We start from the raw sequence: 27,022 nt of genomic DNA, 5'->3' as shown, positions 1-27,022 counted from the left end.
ACTGCCTTTCACAGCCTTAGATGTATTTGCAATTTACTGTGTTTGGATGCTGGAAAGGACTGAAGAGAAAACTGAAGAGAGAACTGAACCTTCTGTGACTCCACAAGAAAGAAAAGTAGTGGTGTCATCAATCCTCGAAACTCCATTGGGTGTATGTAATCACAGACCCAAAGGAATCGTCCATGTAACAGCCTTATCAGCCTTTCTTACGCAGCATCAGCAATTGCAGCTTTTTGCCACCCTGTTAATGTATCACACTGACATGCCAGGAACTTTCCCCTAGGTCACACTGGCACAGGTCAATAGTATTTTTTCTGATCTAGTCTATTCAATGAGCTACGATCAGCTTACCAGGCTCATGTGGGAAATCATGTTTAACACACTTCCAGGTACAATGAAGATTTAGACCTCTTGGTGTCCCCTGCTTTCTTTGCAACTTTTGAGGTTTTACCTTTTGTACTAAAGGTTTTAAGTATGCTGCAAGCAGTTGGAAAGCATTTTGTGGTTTCTTCTAAACTAAAGGACTATTAAGTAGTCATCTGCAGCTGAAGGTGACTAGATTCGTTTATTCAGTTGGTTTCATGAAGATCTGAAAATTTTCTCTCCCCCTCTCTCCCTCCAGCACAGGATATCAGAAAACCACAGATACATACGTGATCAAATCTGAGGCTGAAGGTTACACGTCGATGTTGACATAAAACTACAATTACCTGTCACTTCCTAGACTTCATAGTCTGTTGAAGTCTACGTTTTTTTCCAGCAGGCTACTGAGTTTGCAGGAGTCTGCGTGTTATTTTGGTTGAAGCAAGACCACTGATCTTTCTTCTTTCTTGCAATATAATGTGTCTAGGAGAGCGGTCCTGTTGCAATGTGCTTTTTCTTGACCCTTTATGTCAAGGTTCTATATAGGTACATGAACAAATCTAGTGTTGATGAAGTAGAAGAGCGCTTAGGAAAAACACCAACTTAGCACACACTTGAAGCAGCATTCGCCTCCACAATTCCAGGCTACATCTATCTTCCCTTGGCAGCAAAGCCACCTGATGCAGAGCTGTGTCTGCCGGCCCACATAGGAAATATGCTGGAGGTGATTGAATGGCTCACCCAAATATGCTGAACTGGCAGGCATTGCCATCTCATTGTAATTTTGCGTCAATAAATCAAGAGTTAAAAGGCATATAATACGAGGTGACTTGAAGTGGCTGTCATTAATTATGTTCTAGCTTTTGCTTAGTAACCACCACAACACAGTCTTCCATAAAACTAATCCTAATTACAGTTTGACAAGTTTCCCAAATTATGCTTATGATTTATTTTAGCATGACAGTTTTGGAAACTGCAAGAGCTGTTCATTTCCTTTTTATTTCACAAGTATATCAAGCAGAGGTACAGTCAGAGATAAACAAACACATAAAAAGTGCCATCTGAACCTCCAGGAACCAGCAAAGCCGGTGTTAGAAGTCACTAGTGTACCCTGAAAATATTAAAAATTAAATTTGTAATAACTACAATATCAGTTTCAGAAACTGATTAAAAGACAGCAACTTCCTTCTGATCTCTTATTGGAGCAAATTAATCAAAAATTCTCTTCGGTACTTCACTAGCAACTCTGTAAAAAAGTATTTTCTTTTATCTGTTTTAAACCAATCTCTGAGCATCACATGTAGTAGTGTCCCTTGCAGGATTTGATGAACTGTAGTTCTGCATGAATTCATTTACAGTTTTATTTTTCTCTTTCATAAACTCTCTGTGAAGAACCTCCTTAATAATATATTTTGTACTCTCAAAGTCAAACCAGTTTTGGATAAAAACAGGGTAGACTAGAAAGAAGGGAGAAAAAAAAAGAGTTACAAGTAATTTTTAATTTTAAATTCCATCTCTCAGAATAATTCTTATCTGAATCATTTCAATGTTGCAAAATACACTTTTCTTGCTGCTAACCTCCCTTTCTCTGGAAAACAAGGGAATAAAAAAAAGGGTGTTGCTGGTTTTGTCCAGTTTACAAAAAAACATTCAGGACAAAATGTTACAACAGGGGATGGAGGGGGGCGAAATCAGTCTTCATTGCTGAAAGCTGCAGCCAAATTTGCAGACCTGTGTTTATATAACATAGCTTTATAAACTCTTAATAGCTAGCATATCAACTAGCTTTCTAAACTCCTATAAGCAGGACAGGAACCTTCATTTCTGCAAAAATGGCAGTCAGAATGAAATAAAACTTTTAAATTCATGTGTTACAAGAAGAATGTCATAGTCACACTTCAAAATCATGAGTATGCAGCTAATGAATGAAATGTCACATCTCCCATATTCTCTGGTCACCCATACCTGGCACTGTTCCTCAGTAAGGCAGAATCCTTGAATTGGCTCACATCTGGCTGCTGTTCTGCTCTCAGCTTTGGTAGAAAATGGGTTAATTATTAAAAAACAAAAGATAAAACACTCTCTCTGCCTTCAGTTTGAAGTGTACGCACACACCAGCCTTTTCTATACATTTTTGCCTTTAGCTGACATTAGTCATACTGTGGCATATTCTGGAAAAAATTGTGTAGTGCTGGCTGCATAACTTTAACCCTAAGACCGATTCCTGAGAGGTACCAGCCTCAAAGAACACTAATGCTCTTACTGCTTACAAGGAGATTGCAAGAAACGTGCAGGACCGCGCTTCTTTTCTCAGCAACCTGCTTATACCAGTGCAAAGGCTCTGAGCGTTGCTCCCTGCTCTGTTTGCTCTATTGATCCTCGGCTGCTACCTGGGACATTGCAGATAATGCCAATTATAGGGGCCGCAGACTCCGGCAGCATTTGCTGAGGAGCCTCTGCTTGATCTCGCTCCCAGCACAAGGAGGCTGGCACAGCTCATGATCTGGAGTGAAGCAACAGATGGGAAGGAGGGGAGAAGAAACAGAATCAAAGCTGTTCCACGCTGTTTGCTCAGAGGTTGCCAAAACAGGCACCGACAGCGAGCAGCCATAGGGAACTGAGGATAGCTTAAGTCCTAATTTCTCAGCAGGTGCAAAGCACGGAGATAGCATTTTAAAACAACCCCCTAGGAAACCCTCCATTTTTTCCCCTCTCCCTTCTTTTTTTCTTTCTTTCTTTTTTTTTTAAACAGTTTCATCCCTTAACAAACAAAATTGCCAGTGGCTTTCAACTTACAGCAACAACCTGGAGGCAACTCACGAGTACTTTGTCAACAATGCTAATCTGTAAGCCAAAGAAAAAAGAATTCCATTTACAGTTAAAAAAAAAAAAATAGTTGTTTTCTCTGCCAAACAGGCCTAGGAAATGTAAACTGATGTAATCAGGTCCCTACAGCCTGCAAGAATGTAAGAGTTCTGCTTCTGTTCCAGCACCGCAGATCTTTCTTTGTCTTGCCCTGTCCCCCTCTCCTATGCGTACACATTTGTATTAGATTTCACTTATGCTTGGCATGTGTCTCACAGAAATCACAGAGAATGACCCTGTATGCTCTGGTGTGCAGACGTTCCCTTAACACACACATTACCGACTACATGGCGAAGACTTTCCCTCGTTATCACTGGTCACTGGGAGACACTTCTCCTAAATCAATGAATCAAAAACTATTCAATGCCATTTAAGGAAAGAAGCAGCTTTTTTTTATGCCCTTGAATCTGGGAGCTGGATACTTTATTGACAGGGTACTCCAATACCCCATTTTTAAGGACCATTACAAGCAAGAGGGAGTACACTGATGTTAGCTAGTTATTTTTAAATCAGCCTTAAATCGAGTTAAAGTGAAACAAACATACACATTTTCTAAATCCAAACACCAGTTTGCACAGTTAAAAAAAAAAGCATAATGATGATTTAAAGAGAAGAAAGAAGCAGACATACATCTGCTTTACACTTCAACCAGCTTTAGAACTTTCTCCCACACTGTATAGTTTAGTTAGTAAGCCAGTAGTTCTTCTGGCTGAGGACTGTGATTTTCACATGTCCCATCTCCTAGGGTAGCCTTCACCCTTCACCAGTAAAGAGCCCAAATAACCAGATGTATTCTTTCTCTTATAACCCTGATCTATCATTGGAAGCCTTCACATTCCAGACTCTTCTTTCATTTCCCCATCTTCTGCCTAAAACCCCTCTTATTTGTATACTTCCACCCAGGCAAGAAGAAACCTAGTATCTCCACCCATCATCTAGCCATGGCCTGCTTTGGAAGTGCTAACATGTGAGGTGAGAACCAAACAGTGTTAGCTGCCTGGGCTGACAACAAGTGAACCCTCAACAAGTTATTTCCTACAAGACACAAGACTCCTTTCACCAGAGCTGGAACCGTTCCATACTCATAGCCTGACACTGATTGAAACACGTTAATCTCTCTTATTTTATAGAGAGGTACACAGGGGATGTGTGTGAACCACACAAAAGGCAACACTTTTTACTGACACCAGCTATGGTGGTAACAAGTCTCCTTGGAATGATAATGAGTTTGGGATGAACTGATCTTAATCCTGTCTGGAAAGGTACATTGATACCCTAATGAATACCTTAAACTGACTTTGCACCAGGAATTAGAAAACGCAATCCCTCATCCCCTCCGGTGACCATATAACTGTTGCATCTTGCTTTACCAAATGCTTCAGTGAGCAGCACCGCTGGGAGTGAACTGTTGTAAAAAAACACACAGCACAAGGTTCTCCCTTTTTTCATTTGTTAGCCTCTCTCTCCCTTCTGCCCTTCCATCCCTGTCAATCAGTAGCTGTATTATGTGCTGAAGCAAGAGGGTTTACATCTCTTACAAAGTCTCAGATAATCTACTGTAAATGAATGCTTTTATTCATCTGACTCTCTTCCTTTTCACAATACCTGCAAGGTTCTGGCCTTGATGAGAAATGAAAGCACCAGGTTTTACAAATGAATCTGCCTCCCCAGCCACAGCATGGATTTTGTAAGACCCAACTCTGGGAAAGAACTGCCTGTAGTAAAGCTGGCCATGGCCCCTATCAATACATGAAGAAGAAAGAAACTGAGCGGATTTGGGAAAGATGTGGAATTGACATAGTCTGAAAAGGAGAAATAATACAGTACCTAGAGAATATATGCTTAAATCAGTATTGTAGTATTCCACAAAATAGAAACAACATGACTGATCGTGTTGCTTCTGGACCTGCTTTGCAACATCTAATTTAAGTGCCCAAAATATGACATCTGGATTTTGTCTTTAATGATTTTTAAGTAGCTTATGGTCCTAGGAGGGAACAGGTTACCATGTCGTGCCTAAATTGTCAGATTTTCTCTTGATTACCAAGAGCCCTTTTTCTCTGATTTGTTTCTCCTTTCTGCTCCAGGCCTAAGGTATGGCAGAAGGTTTTACTTCAAACCAATGAACTATCACATAAGGTCTACGTTCAGTCTTTCCTACTTGCACATTTTCCTTCCTGCCCACTCCTTACAGACCAATGACAGCTATTGAGTCCAAGTAGAAAACAGCTATTTGTTCAAGGACATCTCATTTGCTTTACCAAGTCAGGACACGTTTACTGTGGAAGAAAAAACAAAATTGTACATACAGTGTTTTATATGGTATGCTTTAAAATTCATGTTTATATTTCCTCCAAAAAGTAGAGTAAAATTAAACATTCAAGGCCCCAATGAGCTTTGAGAAACTAGACTTGAAGAATCCTACCTGTCAGCACAACTAGAATCAGACTCAAAAAGATTCACTTGGGTCAAGAAATTCTGAATCAACAGTATTTTCTGGTAGGAATATTAGAAGCAGAAGACTCTAGGCATATTTAAACTGGAGTTTGCTGAGTTGCTGATACAGCTTGCAGCCAAACACAAAAACAGGACTGGGTGCAATGAGCCAGGATGTCCTTTTCCAGGCTGTGTTCCCAACTACCTTATGCATTCTGTCAACCTGGCCCTAACAATCCCTGCATTTTCTCCTATTTAGGGTGGTCCCGCAGCAAGTCAATTTCTACCACTCTGAAAATAAATCTATTTATTTATAGCAGGTGTACAAGTTATCATTCTGGGGCTGTTGCCCAACAGCATTTTAGAATAATTCTCAATTTTTTGAAAGAAAAAAAAAAAAAAACAACTAACGGTACTCAGAGATACACAGCTATTTCTGTTTGCTTGTGCTTGCTTCTCAGTCATTTATTCGAAGGATGCCAAGATCACATCTGTGCCAAGAAGAGTTAACTAAAGACATTCTTAGTCCCTTCGGAAGCACTGCAGAAGTGAGATATTAATAGCTAAAGCAAACTCCACTTTTGCCTTTTTCAATTCCTTTCTTTGGTGTCTTCCAAAAGGACACCGTACTGAAAAAAACATGCTCCTTGGTGTTCAGAGTGAAGTGGTAACTGGGAGGAAGCCCTCGCTTGCTCAGCATTTCCCCAGATAACACAACCTTTGACCAAAGAATTTTCTTCTAGAAATGCCTATTCACTACCAAGTGGGATAATTTAGCAACAGCAGCAGCAATGTAGGCGTGACATTGGCTTTGTCACCCACAGTTCAAGGGACACAAAAGGTTACCCCGCAATCACGCTGCTGTGGAGTAATATCATTCTTGTCCTTATTTCCTCAGATCAATCTGCAGCCAAAACATGCAGGCGCTGCTGTAAAAGAAAAGGTAGTGATGCCAATCTACCTGAAACCAAGGGAAGCCTTGCTGACAGTCTCCTACAGAAACCCAGGGGAAAAACCCAGTTCCCTTCCCTTGAAGCAGTAAGAAGACTCTTGCCTGTCTGGTGCACAACAACTTGACAGAGGCACCCGATCAGCAAAAGGTTTGTCCTGCAGACAGATTTCTATGTGTGTACTCCATAGTCCATGCAGGAATCCTTAAGCCACTTCTCCGGTCCAGAAGGGAATCCGAATTCACGGCTACCATCTACAAACTTAAACCTGGAGTCAGATTTGCAGTGAACTGGGATTCAGTGAAGTCTGAAGAGGCTTTTTGCCATGTGCCACGTGGTCTCCCCACGTTCCACAATTCTGCCTCTAACAATATTTAGGAGCCCAGTATTAGTCTCTTTCTCAGTAGCCCACCAGGCACCTCATTTTTGCAATGCCCAGCAGCCCATCTAAAACACAAGGGCACAGCAGACCTACTTCACATGAACAACATGACTGGTTTAGGAAGCCCATCTACCAGAGGGTGGATCTACTCTCACAGAAGAGCATATATTCAGCTGTTGCACAGAGAGTCTGCTGTCTTGAGAATCTTGTTCCCTGGTCTGACACAGGAAGAAACTATCAGTAATTACATATAAAGAGAAAGCTTCTTTCTAGGGATTTGTGTAGTGATTCCCTGCAATAAAGAGTGTTTCTAGCCATAGCAGAAAGCAGCAAAGGTCAGACAACATTCTTTCGTCCTGAGCCCAGCATTAAGAGATGGATTAGAGCTTGTGAAGAAATTCTGAATTTATAAAATTGCTTGATGGAAGCAGAGTGTAGCTTTTTCCACACAGAACAGTTGCAAGAAATTGGCTTGCTGCTTCTGCCAGCTCAAAGCTTTGAATCAATGTCTGTGGAAACCATTTCAGGTTTTTCCCATTGACTCCACTGGGCATGGAATCACACTTCAAACGGCCTGTATAGCTAAAGCTCTAATTATCTTGCTGTACCTGAAGATTATCCCTTGGGCTTTTCTCTGTGATTATTTCCTCCAGATGCTTTTATTCTATCCTAGAAATCGTTTTACAAAATAACGTAAACTCTCCACAACACGATATAAAAGACAATTTGCTTTCTCAGCCAGTAAGAAGTCAATGGCAAATGATTCTCTCTCTTTTTACATACTTTACTTGGCATATACTATTTTTTGATGTCAGTGTACAGGGGACTAGACTAGTTCTTCAAGGGACAACAGCCATATCCTTCTCAATGACCTTTTTCACTGCTATCTTGTCAACATGAGCTTGAAGAAAGATCTCACAGAAAGAGAGAAAAAACATAGAGGAAGAACATTTCTCAGCTGATTAACAACTTTCTAGCAACAATAACAATCTGTCCCTTTACTTCTCCAGCTACCTTAACATTATCCCAGACAACTGAAAAGTGGTGACTCATTTCAGGCTCATTTGCAAAGGGAAACAGAATTTTCAACTACTTATGCTTTTGTACAGAAATGGCAAGTGTGCATAGAAAAACATTTGAAAACTAATAAAATATCAGTTTGTTGGCAGAAAGCAAAAAAAAAACCACAGGAAAATTCTGACTCTTAGAAAAGGGGCTGACAAAGAACCACACAATGTTTATAAATCTGGTTTAAAGAAAAGCTGACTTCAGTCCATTGCTTTTGGATTTTGAATAAGTAATTCTGGACACTCTTTCTTGAGATATTGCCTCATATTAATATGCAACGTATTGGGGGATGTTAATTATTTGCTGAAGCGTGTTTTTTTTTCTTCATGTATCTTTTAAAAAATCAACTTTTAAGTTTATCTTTTAAAAAAATCCAAGTGTCCGGAGGAATCTTTCCTGGCAGCTTATTTTAACCTGTGTCATTTCAACAAGCTGATTCACAGCAGTAACCAATAAACAGTTCTAATGGCCCACATGTGGGGGAAGCAGGAACAAGCAGTAATGGGCAATTTCTCCTAAAGCCAATGCATGGTATAATCACACTCCAAAATAAAGTCTGAGATGACCCAACAGGGAAGATTTCCTGGAGTTCTTCTCAGTCTGGAAAGCAAACTGATTTTTTATTTAACTTGAATCTACATTTGAGTAACCTAAGATTTGGTCCTTAAGCCATTAATTTCAAGGAAATCCAAGTGGTCATGGAAAGGCTCACTGGCCTGTTACTCTTGCTACTAATATTTGTATTTCCAGGATGGCAAAATCCTGATGGAGAGAGTGTTGTACAGAGCCATGCTATGTTGAAGTGTTGTCCGAAAGAGCCAGAGATTCCTCAGGCAGGAGTTAGTTCAGAAGGTGACCCCAACCAGTTGTACCATGCACCAACGAGAACACTGCTACTCACAGATCTCTAACAGTATGACACATCAATTAGCAGATCACCTTTTTATGAACCACACATGGCACTTTAATATAATTTACAGTTTATTTGTAACGTATGCGAGGACACACAAACCAAGAGTCTGCTAACAATTTGAGAGGAAAGGATTACTTAGAACTGAAAATCTAGGACTGAAAAATCCACATGAAAAATTCCATCAAACACAGTGAAAGTAAACTCTGTCTGGAGCACCTTCCATTAACTGAAATATTCTACAAAATTCTTCTTTCCTCAAGACTATTGAAGGAAATTTGAAAAGTGGTTTCTTCTGCAATCAGATATCAGGAAAAAAGCTGTTTGAAAACCTGTCATAAATACTGGTCATATTTTTACAATGAAAGCTTACTGCAGCCAATTGCAAACCATTACTTATCACCTATGTTTTTTTCCATTCTTATGAATTAGAAACCTCAGCACAGTCAAAGCCAAAAAAGGCAAGCATACCCATTTGTTCAAAAATGAAGTCTCTTGCAAGTAAATAAATGTGTTGCATCTATATCAACTTCTTCTTCAATTATATTTTATTACATTAATTTTACACATTTTTTCTGCAAGCACATTGATATTGACATCTGTTAGCTATTGAGCATTCTATACATTTAATACCACTGCAGATAGAAATCACCTGTTGGCATCTACCAGCTATGTATTTAAAAGTTCAGGGCAATGAGGCACTTAAACTTGTTAGGTTTCAGTCAGTAAAAATAATCATGTACTTAAATTCAAACACATGACTTGTTGAAATAGCTCCTGAATTGAAATCTCCATTGGCAAATTATTCATTTGAATGTACAGGGTTGCACAACTCTTTCTCTTCTATTATGTTCTTACTGAAAAAAGTAGCTATTTTCTATGTCCATTGAGGGCATGCCAGTTAACAGGCCTAAAAAAAACCACTGGATACATTTTAAAATTGCCTTTCTTCCAAAAATGTCTACTGCTATTTGAAAAACAAAAATTAATAGTATTATTTTTAACCGTAAAATACAAGAACATTTTTCCAATTGTTATTCAGCGGGAATGCTTTTAACATATTTAGGTATCACTCTAGACTCTAATGTTACCAATTCCAGAAAATCACTTTAGCAACACTGTTAATCTTTTTATAAATCAAATTTGCAAGCTGTAAAAACTTATAAAACCTACAACCTCATAGTCATCATACTTCATAATGTCAAATATTTCTGGTCACAAATATATTCTTCCAGCCTTACCCATCACCATATGAAAATATATATGGGATGTAATTTATTCTGACATTTTTAGTACAACATAAGACTTTCATTTCATATTCTGTACTATATATATTCAATAGACAATATACAGAATAAATTCTGTGCATCCAACAATACAATTTCACTGAAGAAAAATAAGAGTACAGATTATATCCTATGTGAAGTATACAATTTAGGTTGGGTAACAGTGAGTGATGACAGATTTTATAGCACTTCAATGATGACTTAATCACTTCACTTATTATTTTGAAGCGATTTTGGATTAGTAGGGTTTTAGATGTTGAAGATTCATTTATATACAAACACAACTTACACTATGCTGGAATTTCACCAAATGTAAGTATCCATATTTATAACTCCCAAAATGTATAACTATTTTAAGTCATGACTTGCTGAAGGATTTCTTTGGTTTTATTTCATACTATTGCAAAAGAATAACTGAGTTGGATGGAAGCAGAACATCACCAACTGAATTAAAAGACCGTTTTACCAACAAGACGGCCTCCATGCAAATTCTGGTCGTGCCTAGCCATGTTTGATTTATGATAGCTGATGGGATTACAGCCTAGTCAAGGCAACCCACAATACACAAATGTGCTATTAGTAGCCACGGTACATTAATCAATGGTGATGAGTGTAAAAAAATCTAAAATACTCTGATCTCAATATGTTATGGTTTTGCTCAGTTTTAGTGCACAGTAATGGGAAATTTAAGCACAAACCCATGTGCACTGATCATACGCTATACCTTAATTGTACATTCAGCAATGCAGTCGTTCAGCATTTGTTTTAATAAGCTCTGCATCTACATAAATACAGAATATGAATGCTCCCCAAACTCATCTTCTAAAATTGTACAACATTTTCACTTTGGATAGCAAATAAAAGAAGAAAAGAAATTAACTTTTGTTAATTACATCAAGATTTAAAAGAAACATAAAGGAAGTGAATAAAGTCTGATCCAATTGAATAAAATCTCTGAACTGAAAACATTCTAAATCAGATTTATGGTAATTCCAAGGCTTAAATGGGACATCACCTTTTTAAAATCAAGCAGACAGAACATTATCTTCATGTCAGAAACCATCTTTTTAAAGTGTACGTTTTGGTGCTATCCCATTTAAAACATAAATCAAGTATGCATATAGAGGACCAAAGATAACCAGCTGGTAGTCCACAAGTAAAGTCAGGCAGTTCATATTAATTCTCAAATCTGCAACTCATCCCAGCTCCTGGCAGCTCACCAACCACGTGCTGAATTTCTAGTCTAACAGCACCTGGGATTCCCAATCTCACTGCTCATCACAACACATAAAAACATGAAGGAAAGATGTCAAGCAAAGATTGCTGTAATAGAAAAGAGCTGCACATTGAGGTTTCAAGATGGAGAGCTGGGTTCCATGTTAGAACAGCTCCAGTGGACATAAAAATAATGTTGAGAGCAGAGAAGGTAAACAAAAGGTTATTTATATGCTGTTGAGTTCTATACCTATACTGCTTTCACAATCATGTTGGCAGGGATGCAGAACTTAACACAGTAACATAGAGAAGCTAGTATTATCCACAGAGTCAACTGTTCAGTCTACCTGGCAAACTGAACACTCAAGATAAAATCCAAGTAAGTCCATAATCCCAAATGTCATAAAGTGGGACTTCAGGTGAGATAAATAAAGGCAGAAAAAAAGATCCTTTTTCCTCTCTATTTTAATTGCTAAAGAACAATTCCTTTTAAAGAATACAAATCTTAGTATGCTGCTAAAACCCATCAAAACTTTATTACATTTTGAGTACATATAGATTTTAAATCTGAAGCAAATCTCAGATGATAATTTTAAACAATCAGGTACAGGATTCAGCTTCAGCTTCAGCTTCCTGTTAACTGAGTCTGAAAACCATAGTACATCATAGAAAAGTATCACATATAAATGAGAAAACAGCTTGACTCAGAGGTGGTTACCATTCTGAAATGGCACACCCAGGAAGACCAGAGGAGGATGACAGAGACAATTAGCCCTATAATTATGACACTCAGCAACCAGTCCATACAGTCAATCCTCCCCAGAAAAGCAAGAAGGAGAAAATACAAAGATTAGATTTTGAAGAAAATCTCAGTGATCAGCATGAAGAAAAATGTAAGCTGAGGTTCTAATATTTATTATAAAACCCAATGCATGCATCTGCCATCTGATTTTCACTAGCTCTGCTAAGGACCAAAAGAAATCTTTGAAGGTAAAACTTTGCGATATAGATGACACCAAAAATACAACTAATTCACGCTGAAAGAATTGCAGCATACTCTATTCATTTGAGAATGTATCCCCTGTAACAGGTTTGTGAGAGGATGAAGAAGATAGCCTTCCTCTACTGGGGTACTCCATACACAGCTCTAGAAAAGTGTCAGTCACGAGACAAGAAAGAAATGCATCTGAGATGAACGCACAACGCAACGTCCATCAGAGCAGGAGATATGGAACTGCTGATAAAACAATTAGAAACTCGCATATTGAGGAAACACCACCAACAGATCAAAACTCCCTACCTTTCTATGGCACATACATTTCACTAGCACACTTAGTTTAAGGAAGAACACAGTTCTAGACTATTAGGACAGAGAAAAGACGTCTTACTGAAGAGACCCATCCACACGTGGGTGTTTATCTAAATCCACTTTTATAAAGGCCTATATCACAAGTGAGGTTTTAGCAACTTGAAGACAAGAAAAGCATTATCCTGTATAAGTGATGATAGATGGATAGAGACATCCAAAAAAGCTTTTAAATATACCTACATGAGTTCTGTATTTTAATACCATGAACCAATACCAACACGATCAGGAATTTTCCATCTTCACACAAAGAAGGAGTAACACTGCACTGCCTGGACTTGTTCATAATCCTTAGGTCAAAATGCCTTGATCCTGGATGTGCAATGAAGGCAAATTCCCTGCTAGGAGTGTTAAAACGAGTTTCAGTGAAGCTCACCAGTCTTACAGATCAAAGAATATGCTGTCACAAGACTGGTTCTGCATGGTATTACCTTCCAAAATACAAAATCGCTTTCTTGTCAAATCAAAAGGTTTGATATGGAGACATTTATATTATCTCTAGTCCTATTATCTCTCTTAGGAGCCCTTTTCCTAAATATGATTATTGAAGTGAAACAATTTTACAGCTTCTGTGTCTGTCAACTTTTACTTCTAGACTACTGGAATAACGGAAACTAGCTGCTGGTGGAAGAGTATGAGACAGTTCTTTCTCTCTAGGTGAGTTGACTCTGCCACCTTTATTTTGCTAACAGACAGCAACCAGGGGCTCTCTGAGGCTGAGGTCCCTGATTTTGATAACACAGATACAACACACGTAAGAATCTTTACACATGAACCTTAAGAGTAACTTTGGAATTACACTTAACTTTACCTTGCTGTACCATCTGTGACTATAATCTTCCTGGGGTTAGTTTCATGAATACTGGTAGCAGAGCTGTCTTAGGAAGTTCTGGATTTCACCCACAGCCCAGCCACCTGTCCCTATCCCCACATTACAGTTCATCACCTCTCAGTAGTGCAGCTAAACTGTGGGACCAGCCTGAAAAACAGATCTCTGGAAAGAGGTGGTTAAAAATAACCTCCCAAACATCAAAGGGAAGAAGACAACTTTGCACCACTGAAGTTAATGTCTTAATGAAACTGCATGTAGGACAGAGCCTGCTAGCTTCATTTTTCTTGGGTCTGATGAGAGAGTCCTGCAGTGAGGATCTGTAAGTGGAGGGGGCAGCTAGAAAAAGGGTCAAGAGACTTGTGAAATGGATGGATGGCTAGCCCACAACCAGCGAACAGGACCCTTCTTTCCCATGGGACACTCAGATAAGGGCCTGAAAGCAAGAGCACTGCCTCAATTCTCTAGTTATCCACAGACCCAAACTCATCTCATGCTTGGAAGTGAGACTACCCGTTCCCAGACTCCCTGTCCCATGGTGCAAACACTCCTTGGTTCTATGGTCAGACTTGGCCCCATTACATGTGACAGCAGAAAGGTGGGAACTATGGCCTGGGAGAGCCTCCATAAAAGTCTGTGGCACCTGCTGACTGGAATTTTATCAATAGATAAGCATTTGCATAACCATAATTAAAAGGATTACAGTCATATGTACATAAAATACAGCTGGGATAATATGTGTATCTGTTTGCATGTGTCTATGTGTGTCTATGTATGTATGGTTGGAAAGACAGATTAATGTTAAAGGAGCATTCACAGACAAATATATGTAAAGTTTTGAGAGACTAGAACTACTTGTAGGAAGATTTGCTTTTGTTCTTTAAAATTGCATTATATTCACTTGTACTGTTTTATTTCTTCACTATTGCAACATTAAATTATCCTTCAGCTGAGTACTTGGATTTGACCATTTTATACTCCATATCCACAAATATCAGAGCTGCCACAGAGCAATGGTATTTTGATTGCAAAGAGCAAGCCTTTTTTTTTGTCTTTTTTCTTTTTTCTGAGAAATACACTGGTAAAGATAAAACACAGTGAATTCTTCTGGGGCTGGACTTTCATCCAGCTGTCCCCAAATGCAATATAAGCGTTAGAGAAAGCTGTCTGTTCATTGTTACTCTGAAAGACTTACAGTGATTCCTGAATACCCTTTGGTGTCATCTGACAACATTCTTATCTTTGGAAGGTTTTATTAAGAGCTACATTATATCATTCTGTTACCAATCATAGCTGGTACAGTTCAGATCCTTTTAATCACTTGGAAACTGTTGTATGGTTCTGCAGAAATACCTGGAGAGATGGCATGCGGCATAAAACTGCATTTCTAATGCATCTGTTTGTTACTGAGTAACAACCATGCTTCTTCATAAAATTCAATTGTCTGCGATTACCTTAAGACAGAACCAAAACTTAAAACATTTGAAGAATATGGAGAAACAATGCTTAGGAAATCATTTTACATTAGCAGTGAAAAGACATATAATGCATTTCTCTACGTATCTAAGTTACAGCTGACAGTCTTGTGAAGGTTTATATATTTCCACACCTGAGAATTAGCACCCTAGGAAGAACAAATCTAAGACCAATTTTAAAGCAGGAAACATTGGAGCCACTTGTACATCCTTCACAAGAAACTGAATCTGCAATACTTAATTACGAAAGGATGCAAGTTCCAACTGCCTTCTGTTTCAATACATACTCAAATTTTATCTGACAAGTGAACATTTTATACAGGTCTGATCAGCAAAACATCTGCCTGCCTTCACTCTCAGTATTGTTTGGCTTTCAGCTGCACCTCTAAATAGGACAACAGAACCATGGTGTTTCTCCTTTTGCAAAATACATTATGTGTAAACAGCCAGTAGTGATTATAAGACACTTAGGTACTATAACAACTATGGAAGTATCTCACATAAGTTCATATGAGGAATTCAACCACTGACTTCTGTTACTGTTTTAGGAGTCGCATCATAAACATAGCCATGTGTAATTAAAGTTCTGCCAAAAATACCTGTGCTTTTACATCATGACTTTCAAAGGAAATCTATCTGTAGCTAATGTCATAGTGTTGGTGTCCCTGCTGAATAAAATACATATAGGAGCTCTCGCCACAATCAGCTCCACTGACAAGTCCTCCATGGTTGCAGAGCTGAGGTATCTGTTACAAAGACACAAACTCAGGGGCTATTCTGAAACAGTTTCTAAAGGTTTACCTAAGCCACCCAGAGAGACAGCAATAGCTGCAGAAACTTGTGAGAAGGGTCTCCAGAATACATTTCCAAGTTCTTTTGCGCAACTTTGTGCATCTTTCCCCTTGCCTCTCCTTCCCACCCACTTGGGATTCAACTGCCCAGTAATGTACAGCTGCAGAACTACGCTGAACATGCCAGCAGAAAAAGTGACTTGATTTCTCTAGACTAAAATATTGCCCGAGTTTAATTTCAGTGAGGAGTAGCATATGACAAGGAACATATTTTTGAGTTGAACAGTGGGAGTTGGTTTAGCTTAATACACTTTCTGAAGTGTGCTATCACTATGACAAATATATATCTTCATGAGGACAGCTTTGTTAGAAGCGTTACTGATAAGAATCAGAGAGAGCGAAGGAAAACGCAGTCTTCACAGAACTGATCCTGAGTCTGGAAATGTTACGTTTTAAATACACAAGCAGATGGCATTTCAGTAAATTAGAAGGAAAGAAAAGGAGAATTTATACACGGCAAGGGAGAACAGGGAAAGCAAGTTTAGCAGTATCTGCCAGAGATCTCCACAGCATTTTTATTAAGTGACTCTCTTAATGTCCATATACCATTTTAAGAAGCTTGCCAGCAAAGGTGGGGGGGGGTGGAATGTACAGTGACAATTCACTTGTTTTAATGAAAGTTGTTCAGCCATCTTAATATTTTCATCTTTACACTGAAAATCATTGGTTTCCTTAATGCAAAAATGAAGTTGCTTCAGGCATGGTGCTGCAAACGTAGCATAATTCATTGTGTTAGGATGTCTTTTCAGTTACAATATCCTTAGCAAAAGCAATAAAAGGTGAGCACATACATCCCTTTGAATTTCAGTAGCTAACAGAAACTACCTAGTACAGGTGGAAGGTTTATAAGTAAGCCAGCAGAATCTGGGCAGCAGCAATAGGTTTATTCAGCTCTGTAGTTATACACTTCTTCACATCTTTTGTATGAACAGAAATCTCTGTCCTATTTAAGTCCCACTTTAATGTGCTATAATCTTTTTCAAGACACTGTCATAATCTCTTGAAAGAAACTCCTCATGCTCTTTGATGATATATGAAAATGTATCTTCTTTATGTCTGTATCTATGTTTTTTTTACAGTACCGAAGAAAGATGTAAAAGCTCATTTTATACATCTACATACAGACCTTTAACTATTTCTCATATTCAGGACATCATCAGTAAGTGGTTACTTTTTTGTACATCTTACTGCACCCGTAATGCATAACTCTTACGTTTTAAATTTATTAGGAAATAAGAATATTAATTGTATAGATACTTGTGTGTGTGTGTGTGTGTACACTTCGCTCATCTATTTTCTTTCTGGCACAAAAGATCCATAGTGAAGAAGAATGTTCTTGGTAGGGACAATTAAGGAGCTGTTCTGATCTTGGTGTTACAGTAAGTGTGAATAAGGTCAAAAATTTTAAATATATATGCATATTTCAAGATGAACATAAGAAAATAAACAAATGCAAATGCAAGTCAGTTTTAGTGAGTCAGTGGACAAAGTGCTTTCTTCTTAGTTTTGCCTAGTGAAACCTGTGTTATTATCAGCATTTAATGGAAAACAAACTTTGTCACAATACCATCTGAAGAACATAACAAACTACCCCAAAGAAGCACAATCCTTTCTAAAACTGGAAACATGGAGAGTTAACAGGAACACTTCTCCAGTGCTGCAGGAAACAAACAAACAAAAAAAAACCACAACAAACTTGTTTTCCATTCTCATTTAAGTTTAGCAATGATACTGATATGAAAAATAATTAAAATCACACACTCTTAAAAGTCCTAATGAGCACAAAAATGATGGCAGTGTTTTCAAAATTGCTGTGAAAACAACTGCTATCTCTAAAAAAGGAACAATACAATGCAAGTATTGTTGAAATCTCCTCTTGGTCTTATCTTGTCATGTTTCTGCATGGAAGCTGTCATTCCAGCCATTCAGAGACTCTGAGTAAGTGGTAGAAGTTACAGATTAGCTCTGAAACTATAGCCAAGCACCCTAAAACACTCAGCTAACAACTCTTTGAACATCAGGCCTACCCTAAGAGAAGGAAGGCAGGGAGCCAGGCAAACCATAACAGCTCTAAGTGCCTGGAGTGAGAGAAAGATGCAAGAGAAAAGGCTTGTAAGCCTTTCTAGCCTGCCTTGACCAAGGAAATAGGCTATACTGGTGTTGCTCTGTGAGTTCCAAGCTAAATAAAATTGTGCTTCTGAAATAAGAGTCTGAATAGGCTTTGTCATGACATTAGCTCTTCCAAGGTTGGAAAGCCAACACAGCAACTACAGGGTTCAGCAAGCATAACACTAAGCAGAGCTAAAACTAGTACAGAACACATGTTTGTCGACAGGACTGGAAGAAAGAGTCCATTGTAATCATTCATAGCTCCTGTTAGACTCATTTGAACTTGTTTCTGGTAGTCTGGCCTGAAATTGAGTCTTCTTCACTTTTCAAATGAAATGCAGGAGGCCAAAAAACTTTACCACAATGTTGAAGGAGAAGAAAATACTACTGAAACATACTGCTGCTGCTCCAGTATGTAAAACTACCTGTTTCAACCAATGCACAACAAAAATTCTTAGAAAAGAATAAAATTGTCCTGTACTCAAACTGCACATTAAAAAAAAAAAAGTCTGAGTTAACTATGTTGGTGTTTGATGTGGACAGTACTCTAATCTGCCACTTTTTTTTTTTTTTCCTCATCAGCACAATACCTTGATATTACTGAGCTTCACTCTTCAGGCAGGAAAGACTCTGCTTCACATGTAAGACAGAAAAACCAGAAGTCACCATAGTATCCTTGTTTTTTCCCCACATTTGAAACTGCAGGTTTAAATGAAAACTGGAACCTTCATGAACTGAATTTGAAATTACCTTTATTTAAAATTTGTCATATGATTAAGAATATGAACCCAATACACCCAAAACTACAGTAAGTCAGGTAAGTCCTCAATAAACTTTCATATTTACTCTAATGGTGTCATTATGAACATGTTACTGTTATTCTGTTAGCTGTCTTTGGATATACAGCTATCTTGAAGGTGCTGTTTAAACACTGCTCACTGCAGAAGACTGCATAGGTGGACTACATGTTCTATTAGATCAACAACAGTCACTTCCCTTTTCCATCCAAAGACAATATACTTGAGCAGGTTGTATAACACTTCTGTACTGTTTCAGATGTAGAGAGTATCAGGTTTCTACCCCAGTTCTGAGAGAAAAGGCCATTACCTTCTCCTGAGTCCTCCAGTTAATTGATATAGATCAAGCGCATTACCTACTTCCATTAAAACTAAATATTATAGGTATGATTTTTAAAAGGAAAAATTTCCCAGTTTAGCATATCCTACAGCAATCCTATCTTCCTACACACTGCCCAAGGATTCATGCACACCTGTCTTCATGAACGCCACCTAAATTTATCACAGTATCCTCCGTGATATTTCTCTTCCAAACCCTTCTATATTTGTTTTTCCGCCATGCAGCTCTGATCTCCACAGGCTAACTTTCACAGTGCCATTCCATGCACAGAAAGAAACTCTCCCAATATCCTAATGACATCTAGCCCCTATCCCATAATAAAAACTACAACTCCCAATGCCTATACAAATATGAAGTTCATTGTGGGGGCAAGGCCTAAGTTTTTCTTCTACATATGCTTGTTTAAGACAAAGCTATAGTTGCTAGCATAAAAGCTTTCAGCTGCTGGTCAAAGTCTCTGATGAACCCTCTCAACTGTCAGATCTAACAGATTATTAAAAATCTTCAGTAGCCTCTCAAAAAAAATAAATTTCAAAAGCTGGACATGGTCAAGAGCATTCTGGTTCCAACAATACGATTTTGCAGCAGAAATCAGTACTACCTTTCAAAAATCTGATATTCATAAGTGAACATTTCTAGTCAAGAACAGTATGATTAAGCTAACAAAGACAATCACTAGCAGCCCTGGAGAAGACAATCAGGGATGAGAGCTCTGCTTAGAGTGAAAGGAGCTATAATGAAAACTACTTTAGCCACAGCTATCTAAAAAGTGTTTTGGATTCATGCACTTCTAGGCATTTAACCATCGCGTACCAGGTAAATGTTCACAGTTTCCTGGTGATTCCCATATTTCTGCCGAGTTTCTGTCTGTCAAAGATCTTACCCTATTTTATAAATCCTACAGAAGGATTCACCTGATCTTTTAGCCATCTAAAAATCAGAGATCAATTCTAAACTAGCCAGATTAGTTTCCACTCTCTGTAGTCAGCAGAGACACTGCCACTGGTGCCTCTGCAGGGAAGATTTATTTCTCCTAACTTACAATAAAATGCATCATTTTCTGAAGGCATCTGTGTTTCTCACAAGGTAAAGAACTTAGAGTAGACACTGCTAAAATTCAGTGCACCCACTTCTACACCCACTTCTACAGGTACTAACTGCTCAAATGACTTACTGAAGAGCAGCTGAGAAAAAAATGTATTTACATTCAGATGAAGGATTCTCATGGCTCAAAAAAAGCCCTGACATTTCCATGAAGTCTCCTACTATCCCACATCTTGTTACACTCTCATAACAGCAGCATCCCCCCCCCTTTTTTTTTTTTTTTTTTTAATTATCCATTTAAAAGCCAAGCTGATTTAGCTGAGTAGCCAGTGGGGACGCTGTCGGATTTTGTCACCTTCCTTTTACTATGGGCTGACTGAACTACTACTGGCAATAGCGCTACTATCCAAACACTTTCCTTGTTTGAGAGGTTTGGATTCTATTCATGTCACAATTAAGAGGGGAAGAAAATGGCTACATAATGAAAAGAAAACATTTCACTTGGAAGAGGATTATTTCCACCAGGGCCCATTCATCTTTATTCTATATAAAGCTGCTTTACTCTATGTAACTTTTCCTGTCTCCTGCAAACAATATCAGACTTGTCGCACCAAGTCAACAGAGGAAGATCAGGTTCCCCTTAACAAACTTCCAAAACCAGTTACAATGCCCACTATGAGCTGTATTATACTAATTACTGGAATTAATTGGCTTACCATTTAAAATAGTTTAGAGCAATACAGTAAGAGGAAGTCCTAAGTGAAGATTATTTTTTCCCTTCTTTCTTAACATCATACTATGGACTGATTTCCTGCGCAGTTTGTTTCAGTTTAGTAACTCACAGTTCCTTTTCATATTTCAAAGCATTGTTCTGAGAAAAAAAACATTGCTTTTTCCTATGGCTGGAGCTGGAATTTTTCCCTCTGGAGCCCTGACCAGTTGCTGTTTTGAAGTGCTCACAGCTTAGAAATTTAAAAAGAAAAAAAAGCCAACCTCAAAACAGAGGCTTCAAAGGTCAGGGTAAAGTGACATAGTTCATTCTGTGTACGAATGCTCTGTATCAACAAATACTCCTCTGTGTGCAGAGGCATTATGCTTGTTTCAACTACCTGGTCAAAGAAAATAGTAGGTTTCAGTTCTGCTGCCTAAACATTGCTGATAGCCCCAACTGAGCTGCTCAACTTTATTAAAAGAATCCATGTGGAGCTGTCAGGTATGGACCAGCCATGGCCCGACAGGATCTCATCTGGAGGCCAGCAGGAGCAGCAGCTAAGGGTCTTTAGGATACCCCAAGGCATCTTAAACAGTACCAGTTAATTATGTTTAGGCACATGAATCAAGACCTTAGTGCCTCCTCTCCCACCCTTCCTCATTCCAGAAGTCATACATCCCGCTTCCAGGGCATCTCCCTTCCTACGCTTCCTTTTTCCCAATTCAGAAGAGCGTACAGCTAACAACTCATTCAGACTTAAGAGAGTCCAACATTCCTTTCCCTCTCTCCTACAGGGTTGTGATGGATTCTCTCTCAGTGGAAGACCTTTCAGAAAGACCGTGTACAGTTCAGACAGACACTACAGCTACGATGTCGTAAGAACGCTACAAAACTCTACCGGCCTTGCCATGCTGCAGGTCAGATCAGATCAGCATGTCTTAAATTTTCAGGTTGGCAACCTCTTAATTAAGAGGCAACCAAACTGATGATCATTTTCAACTACTGTAAAAACAAGACCAAAAAGGTATGAATTATTGCTTTTGTTTTATAGATGGAGAAGGGAAAATGAGCTATCTTGCTTGGTGTCATAAAGCAATTCCAGGTCAGAGTTGGACAGGTGAGGGGAAGAGGTCACCTTGCTATGGAGAAAGACAAAGTATGAGGGTAGGAGTTGCGAAACTTTTAGCAGAACTAAAGCAGAGAATACAGGCAACAACAGGGAGGTTCATCCTAGAAGGAGCAGCAGAGACAAGAGGAAGGACAAACGAAGGGGAAGTAAGAAAGCAGTAACAGCAGAAAGAGTGCTGATGAAGGTGACAGAAGATCAAGCAGGGCAGAAGGCAATATTGCAATGAACAGCTTAGGAACATGTCAAAGCATCAAGCCAACAGTAAAGCAATTAAAACAAAATGAACAGTTAATCACTAGTGCTCACAGCAAGTCACTTGGCCATCCTACAACAGCATCCCAACACTTTTATTCTGGACCTGCAGTGCCTCACACAGCAGCAGGCAGCAGCAGTCTCTCTCACCAAAATATTCACTGTCAACAATCAGGGAATGGAGCAGAGGTATATGAGCTTCCTTTAAAAATCAGAACAGTTCCCTGTTTAACTTTTTCTTTACATGGCTGAGCTATTTTTACATCATAAGAAAGAGTTTAAATTCTTCTGTGACACACTTTAAAAACTGAATCCTGTTCTCCAAAAATACTCAAAGAGCAAATGTTAATGGTCCAATCTTGTCTTTCATTGTGCAGCACGTTCACTAAATCCTTTGGAAAATCATTTCCTGAGACTTTGCATTCACAACTTTAAAGCGTTTTATGCTGCATAATGAAAACAAGACTATACCATTTCTGCATGAACCAGGTAATTAGTACCTTGAACATACCTATAAGAGAAAAAAAAAAACAAACATAAAATATATCAGATATAACTCCAAAGTTTGCTGTATAGCAAATCTACAGAAAAAGAGACTTCCTAAAGCCTGGGGGGTGGATTGTGAAAGGTACATTTTAACATTATAGTGCTCACACAAATTGCAGTACTTCCAAATTAAATACTGATTCATATCCACTGAACTCAAGACAAAACAGCAAGGAGATTTACTTTCACCCAGCCTTTCTGTAACATATGCAGCCATGTCCCAAAGTGGATTCTTCAGCTGTTCAGATTTCCACCTTTCAGGACACTTTCAATGGGGAATTAAAAGCTTTCTGAGATGCCCAAGTTCTTGCCAACCCTATTCACAGCTCTCCATCACTAAACGTCTCCTTCCCAGGTCTGCATATTGTGAAAGTTTAATGGTACCAATGACACTTAAATTAAGCTCAGAGGTTAATAAAACATTTTTTTCTCTTACCTAGGCAGCTCCAGCAGGAGACTCTGCCCATATAAGATTCAAACCATCCCCAGGAAGATCTCCTCTCCACTGATGAATAAGGAACCTAGGGCAATCAGCTTGCTAATTTAGACATGCCAGTTGAGTGCCTAAAATTGCATGAATCCAAGCAAAGCGCTTTTGAGTTACGCACTGTGTGTCTAACCCTCGAGACACCTGAGTTCCTTTACACAACCCATAGTGGTTACGCTAATTACATGGGTGTCCAAATACAGTACTCAGAATAAAATAAATTGAGTTGTAAAATGAGTTTTCAGAAAAGCAGTAAATGCATCCCACTAACACTGTGATACTGCAATGCTGATAAGGGGAGGAAAACCAAGGCCCAGAAACCCAAAAATCTTCATGCAAGTGGCTCGTTTATGCACCACACATGAAGTTTTGTCAGTCTTTCATAACTGGAGCCCTATAAAGTTTACCAGTTCCAGTACATGAAGTATTCTGGAAAAGATATTCTGTGGCCCTTTAGTAGAAACACTTGGGAAACTGGAAGACTATGAACATATGGATAACCTTGCCAGCTCAGACAAAAAGACTGCCTAGCTCAGTATTGACCTTGCCAACAGCAGCCACAAGCAGACGAGGGAAGTATAAATAACACTCTCTTGAGTATTTCCTAGCTCCTCTCTCCAAACCATGGGATTTCATCCCATAGAGCACCTCTCCAAGTACCTGCTCATGTGTCTTTTTGGACCCGTATAATCTTTTTGCACCTACAATCTCTTTTGACAAGGAGTTTCACAAATCTACCACCTGTTGCAGTAACAGTGACCTTTTTGTGTTCTCTATTGTATTCTCTAGCACCTATTTCGTGCTAACCTCACTGGGTGGCCCTTGAGTCTTGGTTGGCAAAGGCAGTCAGCCCCTCCACCCCAAATCATTCACAACTTAAGAGTCACAACTGTCCACATGTAAAAAGTGCTTGCTTATCTAACCGTTGCCTGTATGGAAACTATTCCAGTCTCAGAGATCCTCATAAGAAAAAGCTCTGTGCATACAAGGAAATTTTTTTGTGTATTGCAAACTGGATTAAAAATAAATATGTGATACAAATACATTAATATATTTTATATTCACCAGCCATAGAAACACAGTTAAAAACCCTACTGCATATCTTTTTAGAATTAAATAAAACCCAATGCTTTATCCACCCCTCATTTTAACTAGTGTTTATAATGATATTATAGTCCTGGAAAAAATTCTGGTTTTTTTTAAAGACCTGACTTATTTTTCAGAAATGAAAGTCATACAAAAATTATTAGTTTAAAACCCCACACAAGCACCTTCCAGTTCAGAGTATGACGTGGGGAAAAAAAAAGCATGTATCTACAAGCTAAGTAGAACTTTAAACTGTGGAAATTGGTTATTCAAATGATAAAAATCCCCAATTCACATTCATTACTAGAATTCACATCAATTGGAAACAAATCTACGGTTCCAGTGCATTCATAAGTCAGTACAGGCCATATAAGACCTAAAAAAAAAATCTTAGTCATTGAGTGACAAAAAGGTTGCCCTAGATTCTCCACAGTTCCCAATAGTAACAGAGGCTGCCAAGAAGTCAGAGGAGCCCACAACTGGCAACAGCAACCACGGACACCCGACTCCATGTAAGTACAGTGAAAAAGCCTGGTCAAAACCAGTCAAGTAGCCAAGAGCGTCAGGAGAAAGTGCTTCCTATAGAGAACACTAGCTGATTTATTACAAACTCAGATGAGGAGCACTAGTTTCAAATGCCAAGGATCCTTGGAAATAGACCTCAATGACATAAATGAACAAATGAACACAGGTCCCTCTGATATAGCAACACATCTGAAGAGCCAAAATGCCCTCAGATACTCCTACCATATAGAGAGTTTGAATGGATGAGTACACAGAGGACGGAATTGCTTTGCAACGGGTTGCAGATCCCTTGTCCCCACACACCCCCTCAAGCATACAGCAATGACGCTAATGACGTATCGCTCAGTAGCTGATACAGCACCTGCACAGTAAACTGGTCAGTATTTCAACAACAGAATTATTTTGAAAACATAAATTGTGTTTTCAACCAAAAAAATTACATTTCTTTAAGTTCACTCTTGTTAGAGCTGGAAAATACATGAAACAAAATTTTTCATTTTTTAAAACATCTATGTTTGAAATAGAACATTTTCTACAAAACTAACACAGTCACTATAAAGCTTTTTAAACTACATCCCTCAATTTTTACTCCCACTTGAAGACATTTCACAGTTCATTTATAAATCAAATTAAAAACTCCTCAAACGTCCCACAAAAAACATTCTGATTTTTTCTTAAAACCTTAATGAAGTACACAATCCCTTGCAGCAGTGACAGCAGTGTATCAGGTGACAGTGATTACTTTTTTCCTTCTAAATTTTTGGCACCTCTAAGTCTATAACTTCCTTTATGAAATCGTCATTACATACCAGAAGCCAGGTATGAAAGGATACACAGAAAGTCTGATGCACATGCCATGTTTAACCCATCTGCATATTTCGCCAGAACACTGCCTGTAACCCGTCATTTAAAGACAACAAGAAACAAATGCCATAACATTCTTATAAAAAATTCATGCAACACCCTCATCTAGCAACATCAATTACTTTATCTATCTCCTACACCGTTAGCTGTAAGACTGATAAAGCTACTCAGCAGGCAAGGGATTTAATGAAATAGACCCCGAGTTCCTGGGAGGATCGATCACCTATGGTTCCAACTCTAACACTTCTGACCAAATACAAGCTCTCTTCCTGCTGCTGAGCAATAGGCTTTTCTGGATCTTGATCAATCATGCTCCAAAGGAGGGAGGGTGTAATAATATGGTGTAAAGTATTCCAAGTGTGTAGGAGAACAATTGATTTTGGTGAAAGGGAGGATGAGAAGAAACTATTTAAAAAATAATAGAAATTGACAGCTTTTACATTTAGGTCACTTGAGCAGCAAAACAAGTTCACAGCAGTTCTTTCAATAAGCAACAATACAATTAAGCATATGTACTAATCGTCATTAATAAACCACATAAGCCAGCATTAAAAAAAAAATACAGCCTTGCACTGTTACAGGTTCCCAGTTTCCACAAATATTTTCAATTCTGTTCCCCATCTAAGGCTGAGGCATCAAGACACAAATATCACAGAACAAACATCTCCCAGTAGCTACCTAATGAGCCACTATCAAAATAAACAGCATCAAAAAAAAAAACCAACCCACTTGTCAGTGAAAGGCCTCCAGTTCTCTTCCCATTGCCTAACAAATTTAAGTACTGTCTGCCTCCTGCTCCTTTCAGTGCAAGGCTGAACAGGGGATAATTTGGCTGTCCTTCCTCTGCAAGGAAGAAATAAAAAATTCCTTACTTCTTGATCCTTCTAAACCAACCCAAACGTTCCTTACCTTGAAGTCTAGTACATTCTAGTCTTAAATTTCCTTTAAATAAAGCTGATTTAATATCCCATCGCTGGATGAACTTCATGTTCTAGAGGAAATCTTACCTAATTTTGGCAGGGAATACGGCACTTTAAAATAATCTTCATAAAATTCAATGAGTCTCCTTGTAATATTTAGAGCATAGTCCCCCGATCCTCTTCGGATTGCATCAGGCCTTGCATATAACCGTACC

The 27,022-nt window shown here is 38.6% G+C and overlaps 1 protein-coding gene across 1 annotated transcript in view; it reads right to left on the bottom strand.

The window, feature by feature from the left end:
• Nucleotides 1–27,022, bottom strand: part of TRHDE (thyrotropin-releasing hormone degrading enzyme) — a 213,789-nt gene that overhangs the window by 148,007 nt on the left and 38,760 nt on the right. Inside the window, exon 4 of the mRNA XM_010561962.1 lies at nt 26,895–27,021. Within this exon, the coding sequence (XP_010560264.1) occupies nt 26,895–27,021 (127 nt within the window). The remainder of the gene's footprint in view (nt 1–26,894; nt 27,022) is intronic.

The sequence above is a fragment of the Haliaeetus leucocephalus genome, unplaced genomic scaffold, assembly GCF_000737465.1.
Source record: "Haliaeetus leucocephalus isolate CR32 unplaced genomic scaffold, Haliaeetus_leucocephalus-4.0 Scaffold151, whole genome shotgun sequence".
Classification (NCBI taxonomy): domain Eukaryota; kingdom Metazoa; phylum Chordata; class Aves; order Accipitriformes; family Accipitridae; genus Haliaeetus; species Haliaeetus leucocephalus.
Note: the sequence above shows the minus strand (reverse complement) of the source record. Positions and strands in the feature narration are given on the sequence as shown.